Here is a 26,889-nt window from a genome sequence, read left to right on the forward strand (position 1 = left end):
CTAAGAAAAACAATTCAAGAGACGCAGGCTCCATGGTTTCTGATATCAAAATAGAGTGATTTATTTGAGACACTGAATGACTTTAAAGTTTTGTCTTGGAAAACAGGTGACTGCACCCTGGACCGTGGTGCGAGAGAGATATTAGCCGTCACAGCACATATTCCTTACCGGGCTCCTAAGCATGCCAAGAATGGCCACCAACCCACAGCCCAATTCTCAGTCTGACACAGACAATAATGGCTCTCAGCAAATGAAAAAGTAAGAAAACAATGAACCACCTATTAACATCCAATTGTGACATTAAAAATAGAGGAAAAAACATTGGCCCATCAACTTTCAGCAAAATCTGAACATTTGCTGTACCCACCATTACAAAAAGTGCACTTCACATTGCTCAAGCAGACGTTGACTAAAAGGGACCAGAAAACAAGGCTAATCAAAGTGGTGGCAAGTTAGTTTGTAGAGACTGTCTTTTCTATGAGATCCCAGTAAGCAGATGGAGCCACTCTTACAGCACGCTGATGAAGCTCAGCCCACAACGCGGGCATTGTCGGTGGGACTAAACAAGACCAACATAGCTCTTTTTTTTTAAGCAACAGCAGGACTTTTCCTTGACCTCCACCTTCTGGTCAAAAAATTGTTCAGAGGAAAGTGCCAAAGAGAAACCATGCTAATGCTAAATAAGCTTTCCCTGCTCAGGTCTGCATGATACTCTTAACATTATTGATTCTGTGATGTCCTGTTCCACATACAACGCAACGTTTTGGCAGAAGCCAGGCAGGAGACTGTGATGACTGTTCTCTCCCATATTGTTGACCAGATAATTCCCTTAATGCCGGTAATGAGGTGCTCATTTCTTCCATGGCTTTCAGGGGTCAATAGTGGAAAAGCAAAGCTGCTTAACATATCCGTGTCAACACCATTTGTGATTCACTGAAAAAAGAATCGAATCGATGCATTGGATATGATTTGCCCAGTTGAAAAAGACTGTATAAAAAGAAGCTGATGACACATGCACTTCATTTAAAAAGAGGTCTGGTCACGTATTATCAGCAAAGATGTGACAGCGCTAGCCATTAAAGTGTACTGTATATAAACATATATACACAGTATATAAGTCTGTGTATTAATCTAATTTACATATCTTTACATTCTGAAATTTACATCCAAAAAAAAGGGAAAACTCTTTGTAAACCACACTTTTCACATCTTGACCATAAAATGACATTATCTAACCTCGAGTGAATTGGGTAGGTCATTTTAGGAGGTTAGGACTGTTGCTTGGCAGGTTTTCCTTTTGTTGACCTGATGTTAAACGTGAGCTAAGAACTGCCTTGTAGCGGCACATTCAATTTTGACTTTCAAAAGTCCATCTGTGGAGAAAAAAAAAGAAAAGAAAAGAAGCAAGAAGTACTCTTGAAACAAACTATTCTCCACTGGGAAGAAGTTAAGCACCCTGTCAACAGACAATACCAGTGCTTCAGTATTGATGTTACTTTTATCACGTCCCCAGTTAGTTCATTTGGACATGACGTAACATTTGCTCAGAGGAATTCTTAAAAAAAACAAAACAAAAAAACAACACAACCTTTCTTTCATAATTTGTTGCCCTTCACAGCCAAACACGTGTCTCGTTAACACGTTTCTCTTTATATAAAACTCATCTTTGTGTTTCCACCCTTACAACCCAATAACAGCTGGACCAGTGGCCCGGGCGGTGGAGGGGGGGGGGGGGGTCCCGGCACTTTCTCATTAGAAACCTTTTACAACACGGATGCACCCAGGGAGTTGGATTCAGTCCATTCTTGGGGATCTCTTAAACGGCTTCCATTATGTTTCCAATAGGCGTATTATAGAAAACACGTCAACAAACAGTAAAGTGCACTGAAGTCAGTTGGCGTTGGCTCCTGTGCGGGGTTTGTTTCGCTCCACCTTACAGCTCTTCTCGAGCAATGAGTGTGTGTTTGCTGCTGTCAGAAGAAGGCAATTTGCTGCACATTCCAGGACTCCTCATCAAAGTCTCAAGTCAGCTATTTTCGGAGATCAAGAACACATACCTACAAGGTAAAGAATAAGGTAGCATTACTAATACATTTCAAGCAACATTCAAATTATTGTTCTCAAAGTACTAGTAATGAGTTCTTTCAGCCAATTTTATTTGTAGGCACCAAAGCCGCAAATGGTTTAAAATGACTACTTCATCATCACAATGGCCATGGCTTACCGAGCCGTCTGAAGCGCTCGCACCAACTTTGTCCCCAGTGCTGTTCCAGCACACCTCGAAAATACCACCAGTACCCCTGTAGCTGTGCACCAATGCTCCAGTCTAAACAAGAGTGCAAACAAATTAATGACCAACTGCATCGAGATATAGCAATAATAATGAGTCTTCTCCTCTGCGGTTTGGAACCGTATGAATCGGATGCTTACCATGGTGTTCCATATGTGGACACACTTATCGAAGGAGCCGCTGGCCAGGTGCTTGCCGTCGGGGCTGAACGCCACGCTGTAGACTGGTTCCTGGTGCTTGGTCAGCGTGTGAATACAAACCCCTCGCTCAACATCCCACAGGCGTACTGTAGAGTCGAAAGAGGCGCTGTGGGTGTGGAAAAGACACAGATCAGATATGAGAGGAAAAACTATTTGCTTGTCATTAAAATGACCAAAACAGCTTTCACTTAAGTTTCTTTAGTCCCACAAGACGCCTTTAAATAGCATTCATTATTTCGACGGATTTATGATGCAGTGAATGCACCCCGAAAGCTCATAAACGGAAACAAAAGGGACCAACAACACATTGATAGAAGCTACAGATTTTCAGCATTTGTGTTAGCGTCAGAACATCTTGTCCTAAGCAATTTCACAATGCTAATGTCTAACACACTTCTTGGAAACTTGAAAATCATAAACCACTGACTACACTAAAGAGTCACACTTTGCAAGAAAAAGAAAAGAAAAAAAAAAAGTGTTGACTTCTCAAAAAAAAGTGACTAACTGTGAGCATCTGTGACCCTAAAACTGAGACATTGTTGAAAACAAAAGTCTGTTTTCAATTAACACATCTTCACCAAGGTATAAATAGGCACAGCTAATCACCTATGGGTGCCCTTGGCAACAAAGGAAAGTGAACTCGGAAGAATGTTATGGAGGGAGCAAAAACTGAAGTCAATTAAAAATGTATTGCACACGTACTGTTCAACGGTGGCATTTACTTAAGATTACAAAGTTCCTTCCAAGCAGTGGCAATAATGGCAGTTTTATTTCTAATATGAATTATAGGCAGGTGTGCTGGGCTGTCAGTAAGGGCTGTAAATTCCTGTGTTATTTTGGTATTTGAAGTAGGACATGTACACATGCATGCACATCTGGGTCAGGGTGTAGGGCTTTGGGCCACTGACAATAACTAGCACTGGGATTTAGCCAGGAACATGATTTATTCTGAATGCAAGGCTATGACAAGTGTCCCCTTCCCCCACACACGTGTATATATAAAGCTTGTTCTGAGCACACAAACTTCTAGTCTGACGTGGTCATACTCAGATTCTAGTCAGAATATGAGTCTGATACTGCTCCGTTGGGCTGTGATTATGGGGCGTGTTTCAACCGAACCAGGAAAGAAAATGCCTCTGCACTCAGCTGGATAGACCTGCAACTAATCGGAGCGACGGAGACAGACGTCACAGAAGCTGCGAGTCAAAGGCAGGCTTCGACAGAGCAACGGCAGAGGCGGCAGTTTCCGTGTGGTGCGGACGCGTGTGGCAATGTGTATACATACGTGATCGCGGTTCTCTGTTCCTCTTTTAAAATGAACGCGCTGTCGATATCTTCTACAACAGACGCGATGGCGGAATCTACACATCTGAAACGAATTCAACCCAAGCGCTCTTTGGTGGCGTGGTTGATTACGTTACGGTTGATCATCTGGCCATCATCGTATAAAGCCCGCCCTGACAATTTGATTGGTCTGAACAGCTCCGGTTCGAGCATAGTTGCTCCACAACAGATCAAGTCCAGACCGAACTTCCCCACCTAAAATGTTGTGGGCGGGGCTAAGTTCGGCTGGCATCCAGGCTAACAAACTTTGACTTTTCTTTCAAAACTGAGCAACGTGGGTGGTTGCCCTGAATGGTACTAAAATGTGAGCTATGTGTAAGAGACTCCCCACCTGGCGAGCATGATGTTGGAGTTGGGGTTGCCGGTTCCGGGACCCGTGGGGCTCCATTTGATAGTGTAGATCTCTTTACTATGAGCCTGGAGGTCGTGGACACAGGACTCCTGCTTCATACTCCATATCTGGGTGTGAGGGGAAACAGCAACAGCAAAATGTGACTGGATGCTAATCACCACTTAGGCTTGTTGTCTTTAAGCTCTAAAAGACTGAGGACTTACCTTTAAGGTCATGTCATCTGAGCAGGAGGCAAGCAGCATACCTGAGGGATCCCACTTAATGGCGTTAACTTCATTCTGCAAACACACAAAACTCGTTAGCAGGACTGTGGAGGGAGTAAGCATGGCGTAAGGTCAGCGGAGCGACACAGAAAAAGATGTTCACCGTGTGGCCCTGGAAGGTCTTGAGGGGCCGGTCGCTGCCAAGGCGACATACGTGGATGCACATGTCTGTGCTGCAGGAGGCAAAGGTGGTGTTGTTCTGCCAGTCGACATCCAGTGCTGGGGCTGAGGAATATTTGAATGCACAGGACCGGAATTCATAATGGGTTAGGGCATTTATGAGCCCACAATACAACCACAACTGGGCAGGAAACATTTTGCATCCTCTTTATTATCTACAATGATAAGCCTTTATTGTTCTGGAAACACAGTGAACTCGCTTTACCTGAGTGAAAGGGGAACTGCTGCTTGGCTTCTCCTGTGTGTGCGTCCCAAATGATTGTCGTCTGGAAAATGAAATTGAACTTTTTATTACAAAGCATGAACGCAACATTTCTGAAAGCATCATTTGAAAGAATATGGCATATTAAAAAGGGTCTTCCAAATGTACTCTAAAAGGACTACTTGGGCTTGAAATAAATCCCACCAAATATTAGGTAGGGGAAGAAAAATAAATCACTGATACAGCTAGTGTCATATTCCTTGTCCTTGGTGTCCTTTCTTTTATCTGCCTGTTCAACTTCTCCGTGCCTGTTGATACACAGTTTTATTTTCAAAGAATCATCCACAAAATAGGCATATCTGCAATTCATGTCACTGTAGCACAAACAAAATCTACAATTATTGTAAATAACAGATTTCATTTCACTTAAGGTATTTATAAAGTTGTATTTAATTAGATTTGGTCACATGCTACAATGATGCTAGGATATAATTACTGTAGGTGTATTTAATAACCTATGTTATATATATCAAATAATCTAAGGGTTCTCTCTCTCTCTGTGTCTCTTGTGCTTATACTGTACAGAAGATTTACCGATAGCAGTGCAGTTTGCATTGTAGTTTATGAATAGCAGAAAAATTATATGATACAGATTTACACTTTGGCTGATGATCAAAACAGTTAATGTCAAGCCCTAGGACTGGTAAAGAAAAAACACATGAGGATATTATTATTGAAAGACACAAATCAATGCTTGTGGGCCATTATGAAATACCTTATCTACACCAGCACTGAGAATAGAGTTCCCCTTCTTGTTCCACTTGAGTGCAAATATGGGCCCTTTGTGCTGTCCCAAGGTGCTTGCCAGATTTCCTAATGGATAAGAGCCATATCCATTTCTTTTAGAAATGATCCTTCAAAAAATTGTCACAGAGGTTGCATTATTCACAATAACAATGGCATAAACCTAATGACCGAGGAAACAGCACCGTACTGGAATGAAGGAGGACATACCATCCTTTGTCCATATCCTGGCAAACCCATCATACGAGCCCGTTGCCAGAAGAGTCCCATCGCTCTGTTGGATGGAGAGATAACAGAACTGTTACTTAACTGCCCTCAGCTGTCAGTTCACCATGTTGTGAAAGTAAAAGACGAGGATGGATGATCAGGAACCTACATTCCAGTCTAGTGAGGTGACGTCTTTGTTGCTGGGGACATCCTGGCCGCCTTCTCGGATACAGTGGCGCAGCACCAGCTGGGTGGAGTTGGAGTTATTATTCTCGTTCAGGTTCCAGATCCTGGCGGTGGAATCCCCCGAGCTGAACAGAATACCAACGCAGCAGGAGGGGGGTCAAAGGATTGCTGGAATCCAAGCTATCAGCGATTGATCTTATGAGGCCATATGTCTTACAAAATAAAAGCCAAAGCGTGCATACAGTGTAGTATGACTCATCCGGCACACATCAAGATTACTTTTAGCACAGACAGGGACTCACCCCGAGGCCAGCAGATCGCTGACAGGGTTCCAGGCACAGATGAACACTTCAGACTCATGGCCTCGGAGCACTGTGGCTTTACTGGCTGGTATCTCCACATCTACATCCATCTCCATGGGCTCACTGTGGTTATCTGTGAAGAGTGGGCGCACACACAGATGGACAGATACATGCACACACATTTATATATGCACCAACACACGCATGTCAATAACAGACACTTGTGAGCAAGCTATGATTACTAAAAATAAAATGCTGATAAATGTACCGCTAATGAATGTTTCAGGAGGTAAAGGTATACCTTTAAATAACAGGAAGCTATGAATAACAACAACAAAAAAATGTGTTTCTGCTAGTATATGCCAGTGCTATTTTTATTTATCGCAGTCTGAAAATACTGACCCACTTGGAGTGCACACACATATCACAGCATAATGAGAACCCAGTCACAGTAAATGTTTGAAGAATATGTGAAAGCTTTCAGATAATTTCTAACCTGTGAAAGACAGAAAGACCGTGAAACCTTACTCACACCCAACTCTTCCTGTTACCATCTACACCTTTGAATTAAATTCTTAGGGGATGTGCTGCCACACACATTCCCTTCCCCTTCTCTAGAGCTCCACCTGATCGTGGCTATCTTTGATTCTCCGTGTAAAACTGTGCGGTAATTTGGACAAATCCCTTGAAGTAAAAAAACTGATGATTTTAGTAGGTGTAATAATGAAACTACTAGGCTGCTTTCTTATGACATCACAGAGCCAAAACACAGCGCTGGAAGAGCAACTCCTGTCTGCCATGTCTTTGAAAATGTTCCACGTACAGATTAATATCATGGAGCAGATGTTAACGACATTTTGAAACATTAATGTAGTTGGTGCATGCTCACTTACTAGGAAAAAACTGAGAAAACTTAGCATTGCCAAGAGTCAATATATTTCTGCAATAGCCGTGATGTTTTCCGTTAAAAGTAAAGAAGAGAGAGAAATATAGAGAAATATTTTGACTACTAATTAGGGCTGGGCGATGTAGTGTTGACCATTTGTGCTTTCACAAAATATTTACACAATAAGATTTTTGATAAATAATCATCAGTAATGTGGATATAATGACTAAGTGGGTAAAGGCAAATAATAGAACAGTTACAACAGTCTGGTAAGTTCAGAAAATGACATCACTCTACTGTAATGCAGCCTTTAAAACCAGGAAAAGACAACACTTATGCCATATTACAATATTCAAAATCTAAGACGATATCTAGTCTCATATCACAATATCGATATATCGATATATTGCCACGCTCCACTACTAATAAGAATGCTGCAATATAACCACCAATTTTCTTTTAAACTTGAAGGTTCATTCATGACCCATTATCTGAAGATTTCAATACAAAAAGCATTTCTTAGATTCCTAACGAAATGCAAGTCTAGAAACTTACATGGAACAAACATTTTTGTGCACTTGTCTGTCCCTTTCCTTTAACCCTTCTTGAGAACCATTTGATCACATCATTATTTTTTTGTAAGTTCCTATTTTGAGATAATTGGGACATGCGTATTTAGAAGACTGAACCTACTCATGTTGTGAGTGCCATTTTCCTCCCCATTGACAGTGGCTTCTCCATTCTTTGGTGCGTTGGACTGGTTTCCAGAGGTTGAAGCTGCCATGGCACCAGCCGCCTGCTGCTGGGCCAACTTGTCGCGAAAGGCCTGCTGCCGCGTCTGCACCACATCTGGCATCACTGCGTCAATGAGCGACAGTGACTCGATTGGCCGACCATCGAAGACTGTACCATCCTGTCAGGACAATAACAGCAGTTAATAAGACATCATGAGGCGATGTGATTTTCGATTAGTGACTGGTCTAGGCTCCCTGATATTAATCAATTACAGAGGTGAAGAGTTTCCTAATTGGTAATCTCGAACAGACATTCATCAGTGTTTCTTAAAAGTATAAGGATGACTGAAAATGTTAAAAGCATTGCAGTTAACCTGGTGTGTTGTCATAGAGATCAAAGTCTGTCTTTGCATCATTAAGCATTAGAAAAAATGTGTGGGAGTTAGTAACAGCAAGTCCCTGCCCTCACCTCATTGATGCTGATTTCTGCCTCCACATACTGAAGCCCTTTCTGCAGGATGGAGATGAGAGCTGCAGGGGGCACTAGTGTTCCATTGATGTTAGACTGGCTGATGTGGCTCTCGATGCCAAAGGTGAATGCTGAGTGGGAGAAACCTGAAAACAAAACACCATTCACATTCATTAACGGGAGAGTGCCAAGCACAAGATGTGCACAAACACAACACAAATGTTCAAGGAAAGGTCTTGTCCGATCCAAACAAAGCTAACAGTAAATTAATACAAAAAAACAATAGCATAACAAGTATGACGTTTGAGAGCGTAATAAGGCATGCCAATGGCAATGTTGACCTCTCAGGGCTATTAGTAGCTTGTATTCTGCCAGGTGGCTTCAGAAGCAGTATCAATACACAGTAGCTAGGATTTTAATCATTGATACAAATCCTATAAGAGTGAATAGCATGTTGACATCTAAGGAGCAAAGCAATATTCTGTGCACCCACAAGATGTTCATATTACAGGGGCTAAATGTCCTCTTTATTTCCATCCACTATAAGCGGAGGAAAAATATCTCCATGTAAGTGACCATGTTTGATCAAATAAGATGTGCATAGTTAGCACAACCCTGCAATACTGAAGACAAATAACCTACCAGCAATTTGTGTATCAAGCCCAAGTAAATCCATTTATGATCAGCATTAAAACAGTATGACTGTGTTTAGCAGGTATTACTGAGACAAACCTGATTCTTGGAGGTATCTGTAGACCAAGAAGTTCACTTCGTCACTGGTAATACTCATCTTAGCCCAATGAAAAGGAGGAGGTATGTTGGAAGGCTGGGCTCACTCCTGAAAATATAATCAAAAATGGGAGTGGAGATTAATATTTAGGTCTGTGATCTTGCATATGACATATTCTTAAGCCATTCCAAAACAAATTAAAAAAAGATTTCTCTATCACACTTAAAAATAGATTTGAAAACAAATCTGTTCCCAACCTTGTTTAGTGATTTAGACATGAGCCAATATATTTTAATATCCCACCCACACACACACACACACACACACACACACACACACACACACACACACACACACACACACACACACACACACACACACACACACACACACACACACACACACACACACACACACACACACCTGTTAGCCTGCATTCACGGTCCTCAGACATGTTACTGTTCCACGCTTACATGCTACGTTCACTAACTGATATAGCAATTCTGATGTTCACACTGGTAAACACTGTGAAAAGAGGAATTGTAGAATATCATCCGTTAAAGTTATATCTGTGCACGTTGCAAAATAAGCTGTGTGCAGTCATTGAGGAAGTGGTTCAAGGAAATGTCACTGACGCATAGAAGGTTAACCTTAAGCCGGAGAAAACAGATGGAGCAGCAAAAACTAGGGATGGGAATCACCAGAGGCCTCACGATACGATATCATCACGATAATTATGTCACAATACGATATTATTGCGATTTAAAAAAAAAATATTGCAATATATTAACTTTTTCCAACTTCAAATTTTTCCCAGTTTCAAATGATGTCCCCAAAAGGAAACTTTGTCAACATCCGTTTCATCTAAAAAGATTAATTTCTCTGTTTGTTCATCTCACTTCACTTTTATTGCTGCAAAATGGGATTGTCAAGCAGACAAACTCACCAACACATATATAATAATAGATCGATACACTATTGCCATGGAAAATATTGCGATACTATGCTGTATCGATTCCCCCCCCCACCTGACTCCACCAGATGATTTCTTCGCATTTGCGCGGCATATCCATCTGGGAACTTTCCGTTGGAGAACTTTTGGGAAGGGGCGAAAATACTAGTTAGCTGATTGGATAAACCATCTGTCTATCACCACCTATGTTGGTGATAAACGGGCCAAATCAACCAATCAGCCGAAACCAGTCGGGAGAAGAGCAAAAACATATTTTCCTCAGAGAAAAGCCTCCAGTGCCGTTTTTTGCTCTTCTTTCAATGAAGGAATACTTTATAATTCGGATAAAACTTGTGTGATAGCTACGCTCATCTCATCCGTGGAAGCTGCCATGTTGTTTAGACTAACAAACGCTTCTCGTTGCGTCACACCTAAACCCGCCTCAAAACCAACGCTGATTGGTCGGTCGTTTGGCGAACGGCTCCAAATTTTCTCTATCTCAAGATGCCAGACTGATCTGCAAGTGGAAAACTGGAGCTCGCGAGATCAGGACGGTCTCATGAGGCCATTTTCCCCCACCCCTAGCAAAAACGCAGGTCTTCCCATTCATTTTGAATGGGGATAGTGTGTTCAGGCTGCGGCAGTGGGGGCTGATAAAACACAGCAGCCTGCAGCGAAACGTTGAGACAGATTCAACTTTTGGAAAAACGCAACCCGACGTCACGCTGCGGTGGCCAATCATGTATCCGATGATCAGACTTGGCAGTCTGTTTTGAGGTAGTGTGAGAGTCCCCTACTGTAAACAGGAAACATCACTGCCTCTATCGCTGCCGCAAGAACGTTTTAAAACACTATGGAGGGTAAAAAACGCAACACAAGCACTTAACTGCCAAGGAGTTTGTGTAATAGCTCAATGTTTCCTGCAACAAAAAAAGCACAGTCCCTACGTCTCTTTCCTTTCTCCCTGACATGATGCTGCCTTTAAGTGCAGTCAGAAAAGACGGAAACCACTAATTGTGAAATATAAAGTCTACTTGTGCAAATGGGCCATTTAAGTGACACTCCCACACTCTGAATCGCCAGATCGCTCTTTTCTGGTCTGAACGTGCCCTGAGTACGAGCGCACTCTTGTCTTGCCAATTGTATGATTCCTTCCTTTTAAAATGTCAATGCCTGGGTCATTTAAACTGTGACTCCATGTCTATTACTGAATGTAAGTATTCCCACCCTCTCTTCTCTGGCCTAATAGGAGTGTCTATATCCATTTTGCTATCACTGATAACTGAATAGTGCTTCCCATTAGTGACCTGGCCAACCATCTAGATGGAAAGAGCCCTGATAAAGCAGTAAGGATATTAAATGCCTGTCTACTGCCCATCTTGTGAATTACAGAAGAGAGCAAGAGGAGAATTATTCAGAGCAGCCAGGCTGACCTTCACTTCTGAGTTATTTTCAATAGTGATGTTTAACAGAGCTTATGTTAACATTTCAACTGAGATTGTCTCAAAACCGAATGGAGCCAAACAAACAGAGAGGCAATTATGTTTCCATATGGGGTTTTTTGTCCTCAGACTGATGAAAACAAGAATACTGTAGAGTTCATAATTTCCCTGTGGCTTACGCATACACTTTACGTGGGCAGGGTAAATGGAGCTTGAACAACATTGCACACAATGTAAACACAGACAGATGTACATATGGAAAGAAAGAGAATGCTCTATAAGCAAGTTAAGATTAGCAACATGGTTAACAAAAGAAACAAACAGCAAGCTGAGAATGAGTCATGACAAACTATATAACCATATATAACTGTATAAGTATTATAAGGGAGATTAAAAAGGACAGACATTTTGCTGAGAATACAAAGACAAATAAAGGGGGGAGGGGTAGTGTCAGGTATTAAGACATGGCTGTCCAACTTTCATTCCAAACACTGTCCAGGCCCACTCAAGTTCCCCTTTGGTAGCATAGCAACAAGAGAGATCGAGCAAAATAGATAGAGAATGGTGTTGTCCCAATTACCAGTGGGCATACAGCCAGAGGGGTTGAACATGTTACTCAACATGAATTATTCACTTTCACCTTGGTATATTCTTTCAGATGGAGTCTGCCTTTATTGCACCACAGCAGCCATGCTAAGGGCTGGAATTATAACGACCTCTGTAACTGGTGCAGCCACAGAACAAAGTGTCTTTTATACAGTATGTAAGTGGTGCCATTAAAAGGTGGCTTGTGGGTTTTTCTTTAGGTAAAAAAAATTGTATTTCCTTCATCATAAAACATTTGCAAAGCTGATTCTACATTTTTAATCATGTATTGTTTACATCCATGTTTTTTATGCTAGCATTCTTCTTCTTCCCTACATTTGTTGGCACACAACAGCCACCTGCAAGTCAGTGAAATAGTGTGAAACCATGTGGTGTGCATGTGGGTTCTCGTGCATAAGACATAACAGGGATCTGCTCTTAAATACAGCTCCATAGTGCTCCAGAGGTCAAAAACTCCACAGGTGGGCTAACCTTTAAGTTACACTTTGAGTAAAAAAAATAATCCTGCAACATTAATTAAAAAAATTAATAAAAACAGAACAGAATCTCAGAAATGTTACTATAAAAACAAATACTGGTTTCATTTCACTGTTTCACACATCCTCATTTACATCAACAAAGAAAACTAACTCAAAGGCAAATGCTTGATGCTTTATTCTGCCAGAAAGCACAACAACACTAATCCTGTCTATGTAAGGCACTGTGGCCCGATTTGACCACTGCCACTGTGTTTATCTTCAGCTTACATATACGACTAGGAGAAGCCACATCAAAGCAAGGCAGCCGCTGCTACCAAGGCCGCCACAGCTACATGCCAAACAACTGGAAACGTAATTAACAGGCAGCCTGGAGGGACTCAGGTCCCATTGGTGCAGGGCAACAGCAATAATCTCTATATCAGATGGGCCCATGATGCCACCATCCATTACACAACTCCCTGGGCATCCACGCCTCCTTTGACCAAACAATGCGCCTTCCGGGAAACCAGACAAAATGCTAACCTCTGCAACGGCTCTGAGGTTTAGCCACTGAAGTGATAAGTGGAGTCAAAGCCTGAAGATATGATCCCACTGAAAAAAGAAAGTCATCACAAAAGGAAAAAAAACACTTGCTTTGCTTATAAGGCTGCTACTACAAAATTGCTGTTTAACCAGCACAGATGTAGAAGTAAGTGATATATACAGCAGACACATTAAAAAGGAAATGTATAACCACATATCCTTGATTATGATTATTGTAATATTGTGATATTACAGCTTAATAAAAAAAAAAAAAAAAAAAAAGGTACAGCAGGAAACTTGATTTTGAATTATGAGGTTTCTCACAGAGGTCCAGACGCCCAGATATATAGTATGGTGGGCATTTCAGTAAGATGCAAATAAAAACAAGAAGGCCCTGGAAATAATGTAGGAGACCTCCAAGCCCCACACAACAACTATTCCACATGGCTGAGTTTGCTATAGCTGTAAAGGTAACCGATATATGTCACTGTCATTAACACCTTCAACCCAACAAAAAAACTAAACTAACTAAAGTGTCTTAATGCTGAAAGAGTATCAATAGCCTACATTTGAGGAATGAGCCCAGATTATGTGTTGCATGCACCAAATCGATTCAATCCCATCAACGGCAAAACAAGGTGTCATTCTCACTCTGTGTGTCTCTGAGGCAAAGAGGGATTGCATTAATTTAACACGGCGAACAAACTGTTTAATGTTACACGTCTGCCCAGCACTGCAGCTGAAACAGTTAAATATTTGTAAATTCATACTTAATTTGGGAAAAACTCCAACAATGGAGCCTCCGTGCTACTCTCTGCACTACATCTTGTTTACCAGCCTAGTTTGTTTACTACCCAGTTCTGGTGGAAATTGGCACAGCATACAAATAAATCTGTTTTACTCCTTTTCCCCCCCATTTTATTCCTCTGAAGTTTTAAATTGAAAGATCCTGCCAATTTAAGTTTCTTCTCTGACATGTATTGCACGGTTGTAAAATGTCATTCCCTCAACTAGCAGATTTAAACTATTGACAATCACACATTACTGACAACACAAGGAAATGAGCAATTGTTCTTGGTTTGACAAAACAGTCGCAACAGAAACTAAATCCAGAAACAAGGATGACAACATTTAATTACAGAAATGGGAGTGATTGACAGTTTTTTAAGCATTTCTATTAACATGCATTAACTTCATTTAGCTATAAATTCTCGACTTACAGTTTCCCGAAGCTTTAAATTTGACAAACCGTTACATTTAAATTTTAATTAAATGAAATCTGTCTTACAATTGCAATCCAAAGCATAGTTATAGGCTTCAAGTCACATTTTCTTTCAAGTCCCTTTTTCCTTCAATTTACTAGTGTAACTACATGGATTGTGTATTTGGCTGGACACACTGTCACTTTAGTGCACAGCAGTAATGTGGCTGAATGTAGAAATAGTGTAGACTAGATGTACTATTAACATAGGTTCAAACTATTTCCTAATGACGTGGAGCATTATCTTGTGAAAAATATCAATATATTATAATGTTGACATAAAGTAGTGAATCTGAAAATTTTAAAAGGATCCAATTAAATGGCCCCTGAACCCAAACAGCTCTTCAACCAGTCTGTGGTTTACCACGTGGAGAAACAAATAAGATAGTGTTTACTCATTAATAGGTTTGACCAATATATGCCCATATGGTGAAGAACAGAACTTGCTTATAGGAACTAGTTTGAGGGAAGACGTAATGGAGGACAGTTGTTGATTTTTTTTATAACTCAAAGTGTAAAGCAAATGTCATGATGCAAGTTCTCTGAAAAATTGGTCAATCCTTTCAAATACAATACAATAGTATTTCTTTATAATCCAACACAGATTCAATTGATCAATGCTACTACAGTGTTTTGTTTGCTCTGGTGTTTGTATTTTAAATGTCATCCCAGAAGTACAAGCACAACTAATTAAAACATTTGAGCATGCACATTAATTAAAAATGATCTGTATTAGATAAGAACCGAGATTATTATTCATTTGTAAAACATTTTAGTTGAAGCCAAGTAATACATTTCACAGGTGTGTGCACAATCAAATGGTCTAATTCCTAGTATCTGGTAGTCTGCTCATGTGATTTGTTTTGTATAACGGAGGAGACAACAGTGATCTACTATCGACTATTGACCGATGTCTAAACTTCCCTGAAAAAACCTAGGAATCACTGGTGAATGACCAACCGCCAGCAGTATGGCTCCCAACAGATGCACAGCACCATCTCTGCTGTCACATTTGTAGTAAATTATATATAGTTTATGGACTAGAGGAATCATTGTGCTGCTATTTTTGTTGACCTGTCAAAAGCTTGACACTGTTGATTATCTTCTGCTCATTTACATTACATTAAGGAATATTGGATTTGGTTCACTCAAAGCAGAAAACATTCAATCAAAATCGTTACCAGCGTGGCCTTGTTGGCTCAGTTGGTAGAGCAGGCCCACAAATGCAAAGAGGTTTATGCCTTGACGCAGAGGTCCAGGGTTCGAGTCCAACATGTGCCGATTTCCTGCATGTCTTCCCCCTCTCTCTGCCCTTTCTCACCTAGCTGTCCTGTCCATTAAAAGGCAGAAATGCTCCCCCCCCCCAAAAAAAAGTTTACTAGTAACAAAAGGTGTTTCACAGGGATCACTTCTAGGCCCTGCCCCGTTTATAATTTATATTGAGTCTCATTTAACTGATTGGAATGGTCATCTTTATGCTGACAATTGTATTTTGTATTGCATTTCTACCTCTCCACAGCTGACTGTTGAGAAATTACAAACTTCTTTCAATGCCCTTCAACATTCAACAGTTTTAATTTATCTTAAACTTGTTTTAAATGCAAACAAAACAAAGTTCATGCTCTTCTCTAGAGCAAGAGGCATTGATTTTAGCAGGTTACACCTATCCACTTTGAATGGTGATAACATTGCAAAAGTAACAGGAGTACAAATATGTTGGAATATGGCTTGATGAATTTACATTCAAACATATTAAAAAAATCATAACCAAACTGAGACAAAAAATGGCTTCTTTTATAAAAACAGATCCAGCTTCCACTTGCACTGCAGGAAACAGTCGAGGCAGTCTATTTGTCAGTCCTGGATTATGCTGCTACCACTCTCAAATCCCTGGACTCAGTTTATCACTCTGCCCTCAGATTCATTACAGGTGACCCCTATGACACCAACCACTGTAATCTGTATAACAAAGTTGGTTGGACCTCTCTGGCACAATTCTCTCAGACTGTCACCACTATATAAAGCACCTATGATGAATTGGATCCTTACCAAACTCGCTCTACAAATTGCTTTATCCTTCAAGTCCCACAGGTTAAGTGAATTTGGTAAATCTGCTATAGTTTCTATGCACCAAAAGCATGGAACAACCTTAAATGTTCACTTAAGCTGAACACTCTTACTACCCTGGACATTTTAAGACTGTTATTTCAAATCATGTTACTTCTGTGTGCAATTAGAACTAGTGCTGTCAAACGATTAAAATATTGAATCGCGATTAATTGCATTAATGTCATAGTTAATTCTCAATTAATCGCACATTTTTATCTATTCTACACGTCCCTTGATTTCTCTTTGTCAGATTATTTTTTCTCATTTGAATGCTCTTATCAACATGGAAAAGTGGATCGGCTTGTTTTGTGCTTTTGTCGCCTGGCTTTGACGAGGGGGGAGGAGAATTTGCATCAGCTGTGTGCTTGGCCATCAAGTGGTATTTCAGACTGGACGTGCTGCGATGATAGCTCAGTTCACAACGACAAAACACACACATCACTTTGGTCTTGTCAGTGGAACCATTTGGCAACTTTTTAAAAGTAAACTTTCCATTCAGAATCATATTGGCATCCATTTCGACGTCTCGTGCTCGCCATCCACTCAAAACGTAACGTTAGCCTACTACTCTTTGGCCGGCTCACAAGCCCAACAAGTGTGTGTGGCGTGCCTGCTGTTTTGTTTCCAGTCTAGCTAGATCCGGTGTGGTGTTGTAGTTTTTCTAACGTTACTAGTTGTTGCAACAGCATGTGAAAAAAACTACAGTTTGTTAGGCCACAAAGAACTTGCGATAAAATAAATTGACGCCATTAAAATGGGTTTGCGTTAACGCCGTTAATAACGTGTTTAACTAACAGCACTAGTTAGAACATAAGATCCATTCATATTTTGTTGACAGCAATATCTGAGAATGAATGTGGATTTTCAGAGAGAAGAATGACCATGACTTATCATTCACTGTAAACCAGCTTGGAGACCCGCTCAATTCTAAGGCTTTTCTTCGTAGCTAATATACAATAAAAGAGCCAATTGCAGATTTACCTGATCTGTTAAAATAGATCCCAACAAAGACACAACACTGATATTCTTTATACAGATTTTAAACAGAAATTAATTTATGGCTGATAGCCAATTTAAACACAACTTGTTAGATTCCAGCTAACCTGGTTAAAACAAACACGCCAGTGCAAATCATTCCTTGAGCAGCACTCTGAATAGAGCTTATCATGTAAAATCATCCATTCATAGCTGAAACCAAATAAAATCACTTTCTGAACATACCTAAACATTTGAATTCAAAAACTGGTGCAATGAGAGCTACACAACCAGCTGTCTCCTACACATGAAGGTTTTCGAATAGAATAATGTTGAAAACCAGCATACCGGGGACCCCATTTTCTCCTGAACAGTCACCTCCTAACAGATGTGCAAACAAGACCTGGAAACAGCAGCCATTTTCTCTTGAACTGCTCTGCTGAGTAAAACCCGCCTTTGAAGCTTCTGGTTGGGCTGCAGTCTTGAGGGGGGAGGGGAGTGAGATAGATAGAGTGGGGGAGGGGAATCAGAGAGGGGGGATGGTGGAATGGGAGTTGGGTGATAAATAACGATCCCCACACAGGTAATCACAACAACCATTTGTGCATTATTCTTTGCCTCTCTCAATGAGTCACTTAGCTACAGCTAATGTAGGTCGGCAAACGGTGGGGGATGGGATCCTTCAGTCTCCAGGGGAAACACTTCTCCCACGCCATGAGAGACAGTCTGCAGGTTTTCATTCAATCCAAAGACTCGGCCCACTGATTAGCACTCCTTTAAGCAAAGGGAAAGTAGTAATTTGTGAATTTACCTACTGATGTGATCAGCTGGAATGAAAACCTGCAGACTGTTGGCTCTCCATGCACACAAGCACTGGGGCAGCTTGATTATGAAAAGAAAAGAAAAAAAAAAAATCATAATCACATTTATTTTGGTCAATATTGAAATCACGATTATTTAACAAAATGAGTCATTGACTTTTGCAAAGAGGATGCATTTCTTAAACTTAAAAACACCTTGAACTCTGAAATTTCCCTTAATACGTTTCCCGTTTGAATTTTTTTTGTTTTTAGCATTCAGAACACAATACAAAATGAGAGTTTACTTGCAAAACATAATGTGCAAAATAATGGTTTTTCTCAATTACATTGTTTTTGTGATAGCCAAAACCGAAATTCCGATCAAAATTCGATTCATTGCAAAGCCTTAACACACGCACAGGTTTGGCCACCTTGGAAGCAGTAGGCCTTATTTACTGTACCTCTCAGCAGTTTACAGTGAAAAAGGTCATCAGGGTGAGTAGTGCCCTATTACAGCCACTGATACTGCAAATATGCACCAATGCTATGATCCTCACTTACAAATCATTGATATACGCCTTGATAGATTTGCAGCAATATGAGTGTTAGGTGTGTATTTTTCTCTTTCAGTAATGAAAGTGTATTTCTTTCCCAGGGGAATGAATGGGGGATGGTGACAGACAACAAGGATCACTGAAAGGATTCATCATGATGGCTTCTATTCGGGAGCGTCAGGACCTAAGATCGACCCTCATGCTGAAGCCATTAGCATCAAATAAAAATGACAACTCCCACTTGCCTATTGGTGTCATTTAGTATTCTCTGTAGAAACAAGGATATCAGCAGTCTAACTCCTGTTGTTTTTCCTATTGATGTGGACAATACATTGATAGTATTTCATCGTGTATCTGTAGCAACATGCCCATACCAACGCAGATCCTTGCAATTATTTAACTCCGTGTGAGTTTTGGTCTGGACACCAGGTCTTACGCATGAAGTCTTATGTTATGAATATAATTTACATATACATTATCTCATATTATTAAGTCTTTAATATACCAGCCTTGGTTAAAAGATATAGCACAGGGTAGGAAATAAAAATTCAAAAAAAAAAAAATCAGATAATTGACCAGTTACAAAGACAGCTTTTACAGTAACTGTTATTAAAGAGCATAAAAACACAGATTTTGTGGTTTCTCAAAATAACCTGGTTTCATATGTGCATGTAAGCAAACGAGGAACCAGTCGCTGTAGGGCATGCATGTGTATATGGCTGTGTGGGGGCGGGTGGCAAGTAAATACATTGTTCGGAGATTGTAGGATGCTGAAAAATCTGTTGATGCTCAGTGCAGGACACAACCAACATTATAAAATATTAATCTTTCCTAATGCTCTTTATACATCAGAAAAACTGGCTTCATCGACATTCTTTGTGTCATTTGTCACTACACAATAAAAAAAAAACCTTCATTCAACACAATGCTCTTGCATTTTGCACACAATAGTTTTTTGCTCAATTTTAACCCATCAAGGACACTGAATGAACAAGTGAACACGATCACTTTTATATAAATAAAATTCATTGTACAACACTGACAAGTATGTAGAATTAGTTGGCTTCAAATCTAGGCCAGTGCATGTTTTGTACTTCTATGTTGCATGAGCCACAAGATCCTGTGTATTGCATCTGAAATCTAGAGTAAATGATCTGTATCAAAAACAACAAACAGTAAAATGGAGAGAAGCTTTGGCAGTCTTCTGGCTGTGTTGATATATCGTAGATGCAACTGTTGTATCCACCACTGACAGGAACTGAAACTATTACATCTTATAGGAATGGACCGTATGTCTTAACAAGCTTTTATCTAAGCCCAGTTTCACTAAGAAAAAAAGAAACCTAAAGACTGTATTCGGTAGAGTAAATAAACTACATTCATTCAATATAAGAAAGAAGTGCCCTTGAGATTGTAAAAGTCAACAGAGGACTCAGCCAGGCAATTCTTTTTTTTTCAGCAAGATGAGGATTGCACAAATGAGCTGTAAACACAGAGGCACTACAGTGTGGGCAATACAAGTGTTGCTATGGTGACCAGAAGATCTTGCTTCTCTGTCAACAGCTGCTCATGCCACCCTAAATACCCCCCACTCTCTGAGCTTTCCTTCCATCAGGGTCAAACAAACAAGGCAGACAACTGAAAAACTGATCTTCATTCTAAGCTGTCCCTTAACTCTTTCTTTTCCTAGCATTTACACTGTTCGACACGGCACTAATACACAGATTTCTCTTGGTAGTGTGTGTGTGTGTGTGTGTGTGTGTGTGTGTGTGTGTGTGTGTGTGTGTGTGTGTGTGTTCTACACACTGTTTAACCTGCTAAGCAACTGACTGCACATACGCAATAACTGTTTAGAAATGTTTTCAATTTCAGCGATAAAACAAAGCCAAAAAAGATCAGACTGAGTGTTTTTATGGGGTGTTGTCATTGGCACACATGTTCACAAAATAGCCTGTTTCCACACATCTTTAATATTTATAGCCTTTAATATTTATATTTTTTTCTACGTGCAACAACAACTTTGGTCCGTGTTGCAAATGCAAGTTGCAAGTGCAAATGCACCTCCCTGGTTTCCCATCAGTCCGTGTCTTGTGCTCTCATTGGCTGCAGCTTCCCGACAGCGCCAGATATTTAGCTTGCTGTCGGCGAGCAGAAAATCAGGGCTAAATTCCTGTAACTGGCACTTGCCATGAGGCAGTTACTTTAGAAACTGAGAAACATGACATTTATCTGTTAGATCATGATAGATTCAGTCGGTCCATTTTCTTTATGTTTGTGTTATTTAAACTATGTTAATGAGTAGTCTGAATGTAAATGTCTATATTGTCACTATGTAAACTGTGTGGACCCCAGAAAGAATAGCTGTTGCGATGCAAAAGCTAATGAGGATCTTAATAAACAAACAAATGTTTAATTGGTATGGGTATTTGGATCATAAAAATACACAGACAATAGACAACAATTAAATTAAAATCGCTGATTAAAAAAAAAAAAGAAGTACATATGTAGTATTTCATATAGACACCGGGCCAAAAACAGTCTTGTTGGGAGACAAAAAATGCATCATTAAGCTCTGTAATAAAAACTGATTGTGACTGACTGTGTGTAATAGTTCACAGGGCAAAGGTAAAAAAAGATAACGTAAATATATAATGAAAATTATTAATCAACGAGCCTATTTGTGTAATTATACATAAGTGTAGAGCAATAGCCCTGTCTTCATAGTACCTTGATTAGATGCATGTACAAATTAGCCCAAAGATTAGGCTTTAGGTCTTTTCTTACACGTAAATTACTGGTAGTAGGGCCAGACTGTGGTATGATGTGGAGTTTCAAACTACAAGGAGTAGGAAATGACAAATAATGCAGCAGCAAACATGAAACTTTCACTGACATCCTACAGATGGTCGTTTCATTTTCCATAGCAGTGTGCTCAAAGCCGCTATATACACACAGATAACCTATGAGTACATTGAGAACAGAACACATGCATGTGTCCCACTGGTTTACAACATGCTCAAAACGGTCTAATTCAAACAAAGATATTCAAGGTTGGGGTATGCTAGAAAAGAACTGGTTCGTACGACCATGTAATGGTGTAGACACATATAGCCGACGGGCGACCGTTGACAAAAAACCCCGTCGATATGATCAGTCGCGTCCCCGAGGTCCAAAAAACTGCCACAGAACAGACCAAAAAGACGAGAGGAGACGAGACATAATACATCTCTATAACAGCAGGTGGCGCTAATCTGTAATGTTGCCCAATAAATGAAAACCGGCAGCTGATTGGACGAACGCGTCACATGGGTTTGTTTTCTCCGGAAATTCAGAGCCAGACTGTCATGGCGGCCGTTCAGAATAATATTTCATATTGTACTAAAATAGTTCACTGAAACGTGTTTCTGAAAACATTTTAAGCGAGAAATAGGCCATGCAGTTGCTGAATCTGTCTTCATTTCAGCTCAACAAAGGTCAGTTTAAAAGATTTTCATCAGATTTTGAGAGACTGTAGTCACCTCATTCCGCTTGTCATTTCTAGGTGAGTCCCGACTTTCCTGCCGCCGACCGAACATGTCAGGTTGGCCAAAATGAACGACGACAGCCCCCCAGATGGACGACGGCACGGGACGCACCGAACAGATTTGAGTCACTGACCTCGCCAGACTGTCCCACGGCCGATAATCGGCCTGATGTGTCCCAGCCTTTAGAAGGCAAAACTGTTTATAGCCGTTCCAAGCGAACACACTCGAAAGCAACGCGAAAGGCCGGCCATAATAGAGAGGGGTGAGCAGTTTAAATATGGGGATAATGCACAATAGCGCACAGTTTCAGACAGCCCCTTGAATTTGGTCATAAGAGAGTTGTGACCATAACGAAATATTGTACTGAACCACATTTTACAGTTGAAAAATAAACCTGTTAGTGCTCTCTAGTGGACAACCAATGTCACAGCTCAGACATATCTCTGGTCTTTCTCTACTAAAATGTTCCAACAATTACTATAGCATTGTCTCAATATAAATCTTACAATATTTACAGAAGTAGTTAAGTATCATGGCAAGAAATTAAATATCTGTCATACAGAGGTGCTATGTGGAAAATGATGTCCCATTCATTTTATCAATAGATAATGATAGGTGGCCAACAGCCCTTCGATGGCTTGTAAGGGCATGAAACTCTCCTGATTGAATCATCAAGTACAAAATTATACAAATTCATGTTACGGTAATATTTTTCAGATGCGGTTCCGTTTTTACAGTACATACTCCTCACATTTACTCCACTGCTACACAATACACAATGTATCCGACAAGATAAGTACGTGGCTGAATCAGGAGGCGGTGAAGACAAAAAAAAAACTATGTTCTCTTTAGTAAAGAAGTTTCTCACTCTGGCATGCATGTGCTTGCACAACTTCCTTAACAGTCATCCGCCAGCAGTAACAGTGCTCCAAACACCTTCCTTCTGAAAAATGACGTGCCTACTTTAGAGGCACACTAGAATGATGGAAACATAGTAACAGACTGACCTTGTGAAAAAAAGTTTTGTGACTATTGATCAAGCATTTGTGCTAAAAAGTGAACATGTTCCATTAACAATAAATTCCAAGTATTTAAAGAAGGAAACTGAATCATTCTTCAGACAAAATGGGAATATAAACTGATTAGCTACTAGACACAAACAGTTGGACATTTAACACACCCTTAAAAAGGCATGTTGCTTCCTCCTACTTATTTTAAATTTGAATACACACGAGGACAGAGTCAAGGAACAACAGACACAAGCACACACAACTATAAACAGAGCCGCCCTAGATCCAAAATAAATCCAAATAAATAACTATAGCCTTGAACTGGCCATAACTTGTATAGTCGTTATTTCAGAGTATCCACTAGTCTGGCAGTTGGCTGGTAGCCCATGCACACTGTATAACTCTTTTGGAACGAGAGAATGGCTCACCTCGCCCCATGGCCTATCATAAATAAGTACTGCTACAGAACTATTTGGACAGTCTGATACAGAGCTTTGCAGCACCACAAGGTTGACATGGGCTTTCTCTGGGACTTCCTTGCCCTACTTATGACTAAGAGATCATTTCTGTTTTTAACAGTTATACAATATACTTTCGATTCACAGTTGTCTCTTCTGGGCTTCAATTTTCCAAGTTCATAGTAATTACATTTAAATGACTTATCAAAAATCTGTGAGGACTGACTACAATCCATTAGATTAATGAATTTTGATTCTTCACATATGGTACGCCATCCACTTTTGTCTGACCACATACAGTACTGAAACCAAAGACAATAAGTTTAAACTCAAATCCTGTCACTGAACAAGAGGCAGATATACAATAAAAGGTATGCCCTCTGAGGACAATGTACAAAAGTTAACTGTGTCCGTCTTCTAAACACCAAAATAAAAGAAAGACAATAAATGCCCCTTAGAACAAAATGTTTACTGGGAATGATTTAAAGTCTATGAAGCATTGAGAAAAAGTCTTGCTCCTCACTCTGTAAAAATTAGACCACCTTCCAGAGCTATCAATGAGAGGTAGTAATGACTTTAGGCACTGACAATAACATATTCAGGGACCAATACAAGGAAACGTGGTACGTAAAGTGGTCTGAAACATGCCATTAAGACATAATAAAACTCCTATTGTTCTTTAAATAGTTGGCACTAAATCTGTTTTTGTAACCACTGCAATTAGAGTTGACTGCAAGTCCAGACTCTGGTACCAAAACTGATATGGTTGAAATCAATATCAAAATGTTAACAAAAATAAATAAAGAATAGTGACTGAAAAAGAAATGAGAATATAGGTTAAGCTAATAATCAGATGAAATCAAATTTGTGTTCAATGCACTGTGTGCCACTTTTACGCACCACATCAGACAAAACTGTTCAAACGTGCAGAACAAAAACTTGAGCAACTGATTTTTTTTTCCCCCTCAGACCTGCAGTTTGCTTATGCATTTGTACAGATTCTATAAAATTATAACATCACATGATAGGACAGTCACCTATATACTGTATACTGTATAATCTTGAGTCAAAAGTCCACTTACCCTAACCCTTTTCGAAAGATTTAACCAAAAATGCTAATTATACAGTGTGAAAGTGCAACAGGACAATCCTTGTACTCCATGGGGGTCTCTTATCTATAGCATGCCCTCTGGCCTCAGTAAACTATGCTATCTCTTTGTTGACGCAAAATGGAGTAAACTCCTGAACTGTGCTTAACTAATAATGACAGCAAACCGTCTGGGAATAAGTGAATTTGGATTTCGCCAAAAGATGGAAAAATATTGGCTAAAAGGTAAGGCTGTTTGTGAACTGCCTTATAGTAACATTACCAAGAGAACAAATCTGAAGTCATCTGTTAGGTGTACGACACACACACACACACACACACACACATACATACATACATACATACACACATATATATATATATATATATATACACATACACACACACACATATACATACATACACACACAATGATCACAACAGTTGTGGTATCGCTGAGGTGATGGCATTAGTGAAGAATGGTGTCATCCAGATTTATGAATGGCTTTTTTTTTTTTTTAAACCAAAAGGTGGCGACCAGAATGTCAAACCAAGTCCTTCTCATCAAAGAGGTTCTTTTGCAACTTCTTTGTTAAAATGCCTCCTGATTTCAGTAGCCAAACAACATTGACTGATATTGTGAACATACAACAGCCACAAGGTCAAGAAGAAAATGGGGGCATAACTTTGGCATTAATTATTTGGGCCATTGAAGCAGAATCAGGTTAAGGCCACATTCAAACAACAGTGTGCTTTAGCAGTCATTTTCATTTGAATCCTCCTCATGTCTTGCTTTGATGGAGATAAACTCTTTGATGCTCAGAGGATAGAGGAGACATCTTAACTGTCTGTACATGCTGCATGCCATTATTCCAAGAACTACAGAATAGACAGGGCTACTTACTGGAAAATAAGAAGAATGTATAGGTCACTAGAGTGTTTTATTAAGTGTTCTGTTAACTTGTGAAATCCCCATGTCCTCAAGCTTCACAATTAGCAGGGGTTCTTTTGATAAATTGGCGCCTATGTTGTGCTTTAAAGCAGCTACAGCTGACACAGAGTCAGGGAACAGCTTAACATTGTAGTTGAACAGTAACATGAACTGTCCTTTGAAAACTGGCAGTGTCTAGTATAGTTAAATGTATTCACCCCACTCATGCGCTTCCAAAGTCTGCATGGCAATATACATATGTAGTATTCATATTTGAGCTTGAACAAAATGACTCAATCTGCAATGGTGCAACTTAATGTGGCCACTTAGAGGTAGATATCCTAATAATTCACCAAAATGGGACAACGGTCAACCTCTAAAAACTTATTCCGCTTCCAAGGTTTAACGCGAGTGTGAAAAAAAACAGTCTCAGAAAAGTAGGTTGTTTGGATAAAGCGAAAGAGAAAAAAAATTAAAGACACAAGCAAGAATTTCAACACACGTGTGGAGTCAAAGGGTGACTAAGCTATGTGCCGGGCAGGCTCCTAATCAACGCCATAATCACCAATTTCCGAATGGCATTAACGTTTTCGCGTATAACCTACACACAAACACATAACGTTAATCAGCCCGAATGCACTGCAGCCCAAACCATGCCGCTTCAACTGGCTTACCTTTTATTGTGAGAGTGAACTCGTGGTGTCCGCCGCCACCTCTTCCACAAGGAGAACCTCCAACTTCAGCAAGCTAGCAACGACTTTCCTCCCATTTTGCTTATCGTCATATTTCAAGTTCCGACCGCTGCCGTATGACTCACTGTGGACTAATTTGGTGTGCTAACAAAGCAGTAATCGCTCAGACACACTCACAACTGGCGCTTAAGTTGGAATATACCCGAGTTTGTCTGGCTGAGGCTGCAGGCTAGTTACTCTGTGGAGTTTCACCGTTTACTGAGATCAGGAGGAACGTAAAGAGACAGCAGCAGCAGGCGCTGATCGGCAGCGGGAGAGAGACGTAGACAGAATAGAGA

The 26,889-nt window shown here is 40.2% G+C and overlaps 1 protein-coding gene across 4 annotated transcripts; it reads right to left on the reverse strand.

Annotated features, from left to right (window-relative positions):
* Positions 1–29: 29 nt before the first annotated feature.
* tbl1x (transducin beta like 1 X-linked) lies at positions 30–26,889 on the reverse strand. 4 transcript variants are annotated; one of them, XM_039819104.1, is made up of 16 exons: positions 26,534–26,889; positions 18,307–18,377; positions 9,152–9,257; positions 8,420–8,565; positions 7,910–8,129; positions 6,331–6,463; positions 6,012–6,153; positions 5,846–5,909; positions 5,607–5,704; positions 4,835–4,895; positions 4,553–4,674; positions 4,390–4,464; positions 4,166–4,293; positions 2,431–2,596; positions 2,225–2,326; positions 30–2,057 (listed from the first exon to the last, which is right to left on the reverse strand). In XM_039819104.1, exons 3-16 carry the CDS (start codon positions 9,207–9,209, stop codon positions 2,031–2,033), a joined length of 1,542 nt encoding a protein of 513 aa, XP_039675038.1. In that variant the 5' UTR covers positions 9,210–9,257; positions 18,307–18,377; positions 26,534–26,889; the 3' UTR covers positions 30–2,030. The 4 variants fall into 4 exon arrangements, with proteins under 4 accessions (XP_039675038.1, XP_039675037.1, XP_039675040.1 ...); XM_039819103.1 differs by lacking the exon at positions 18,307–18,377; XM_039819106.1 differs by lacking the exons at positions 18,307–18,377; positions 26,534–26,889 and adding an exon at positions 17,874–18,277.

The sequence above is a fragment of the Perca fluviatilis genome, chromosome 12 (assembly GCF_010015445.1).
Source record: "Perca fluviatilis chromosome 12, GENO_Pfluv_1.0, whole genome shotgun sequence".
NCBI lineage: Eukaryota > Metazoa > Chordata > Actinopteri > Perciformes > Percidae > Perca > Perca fluviatilis.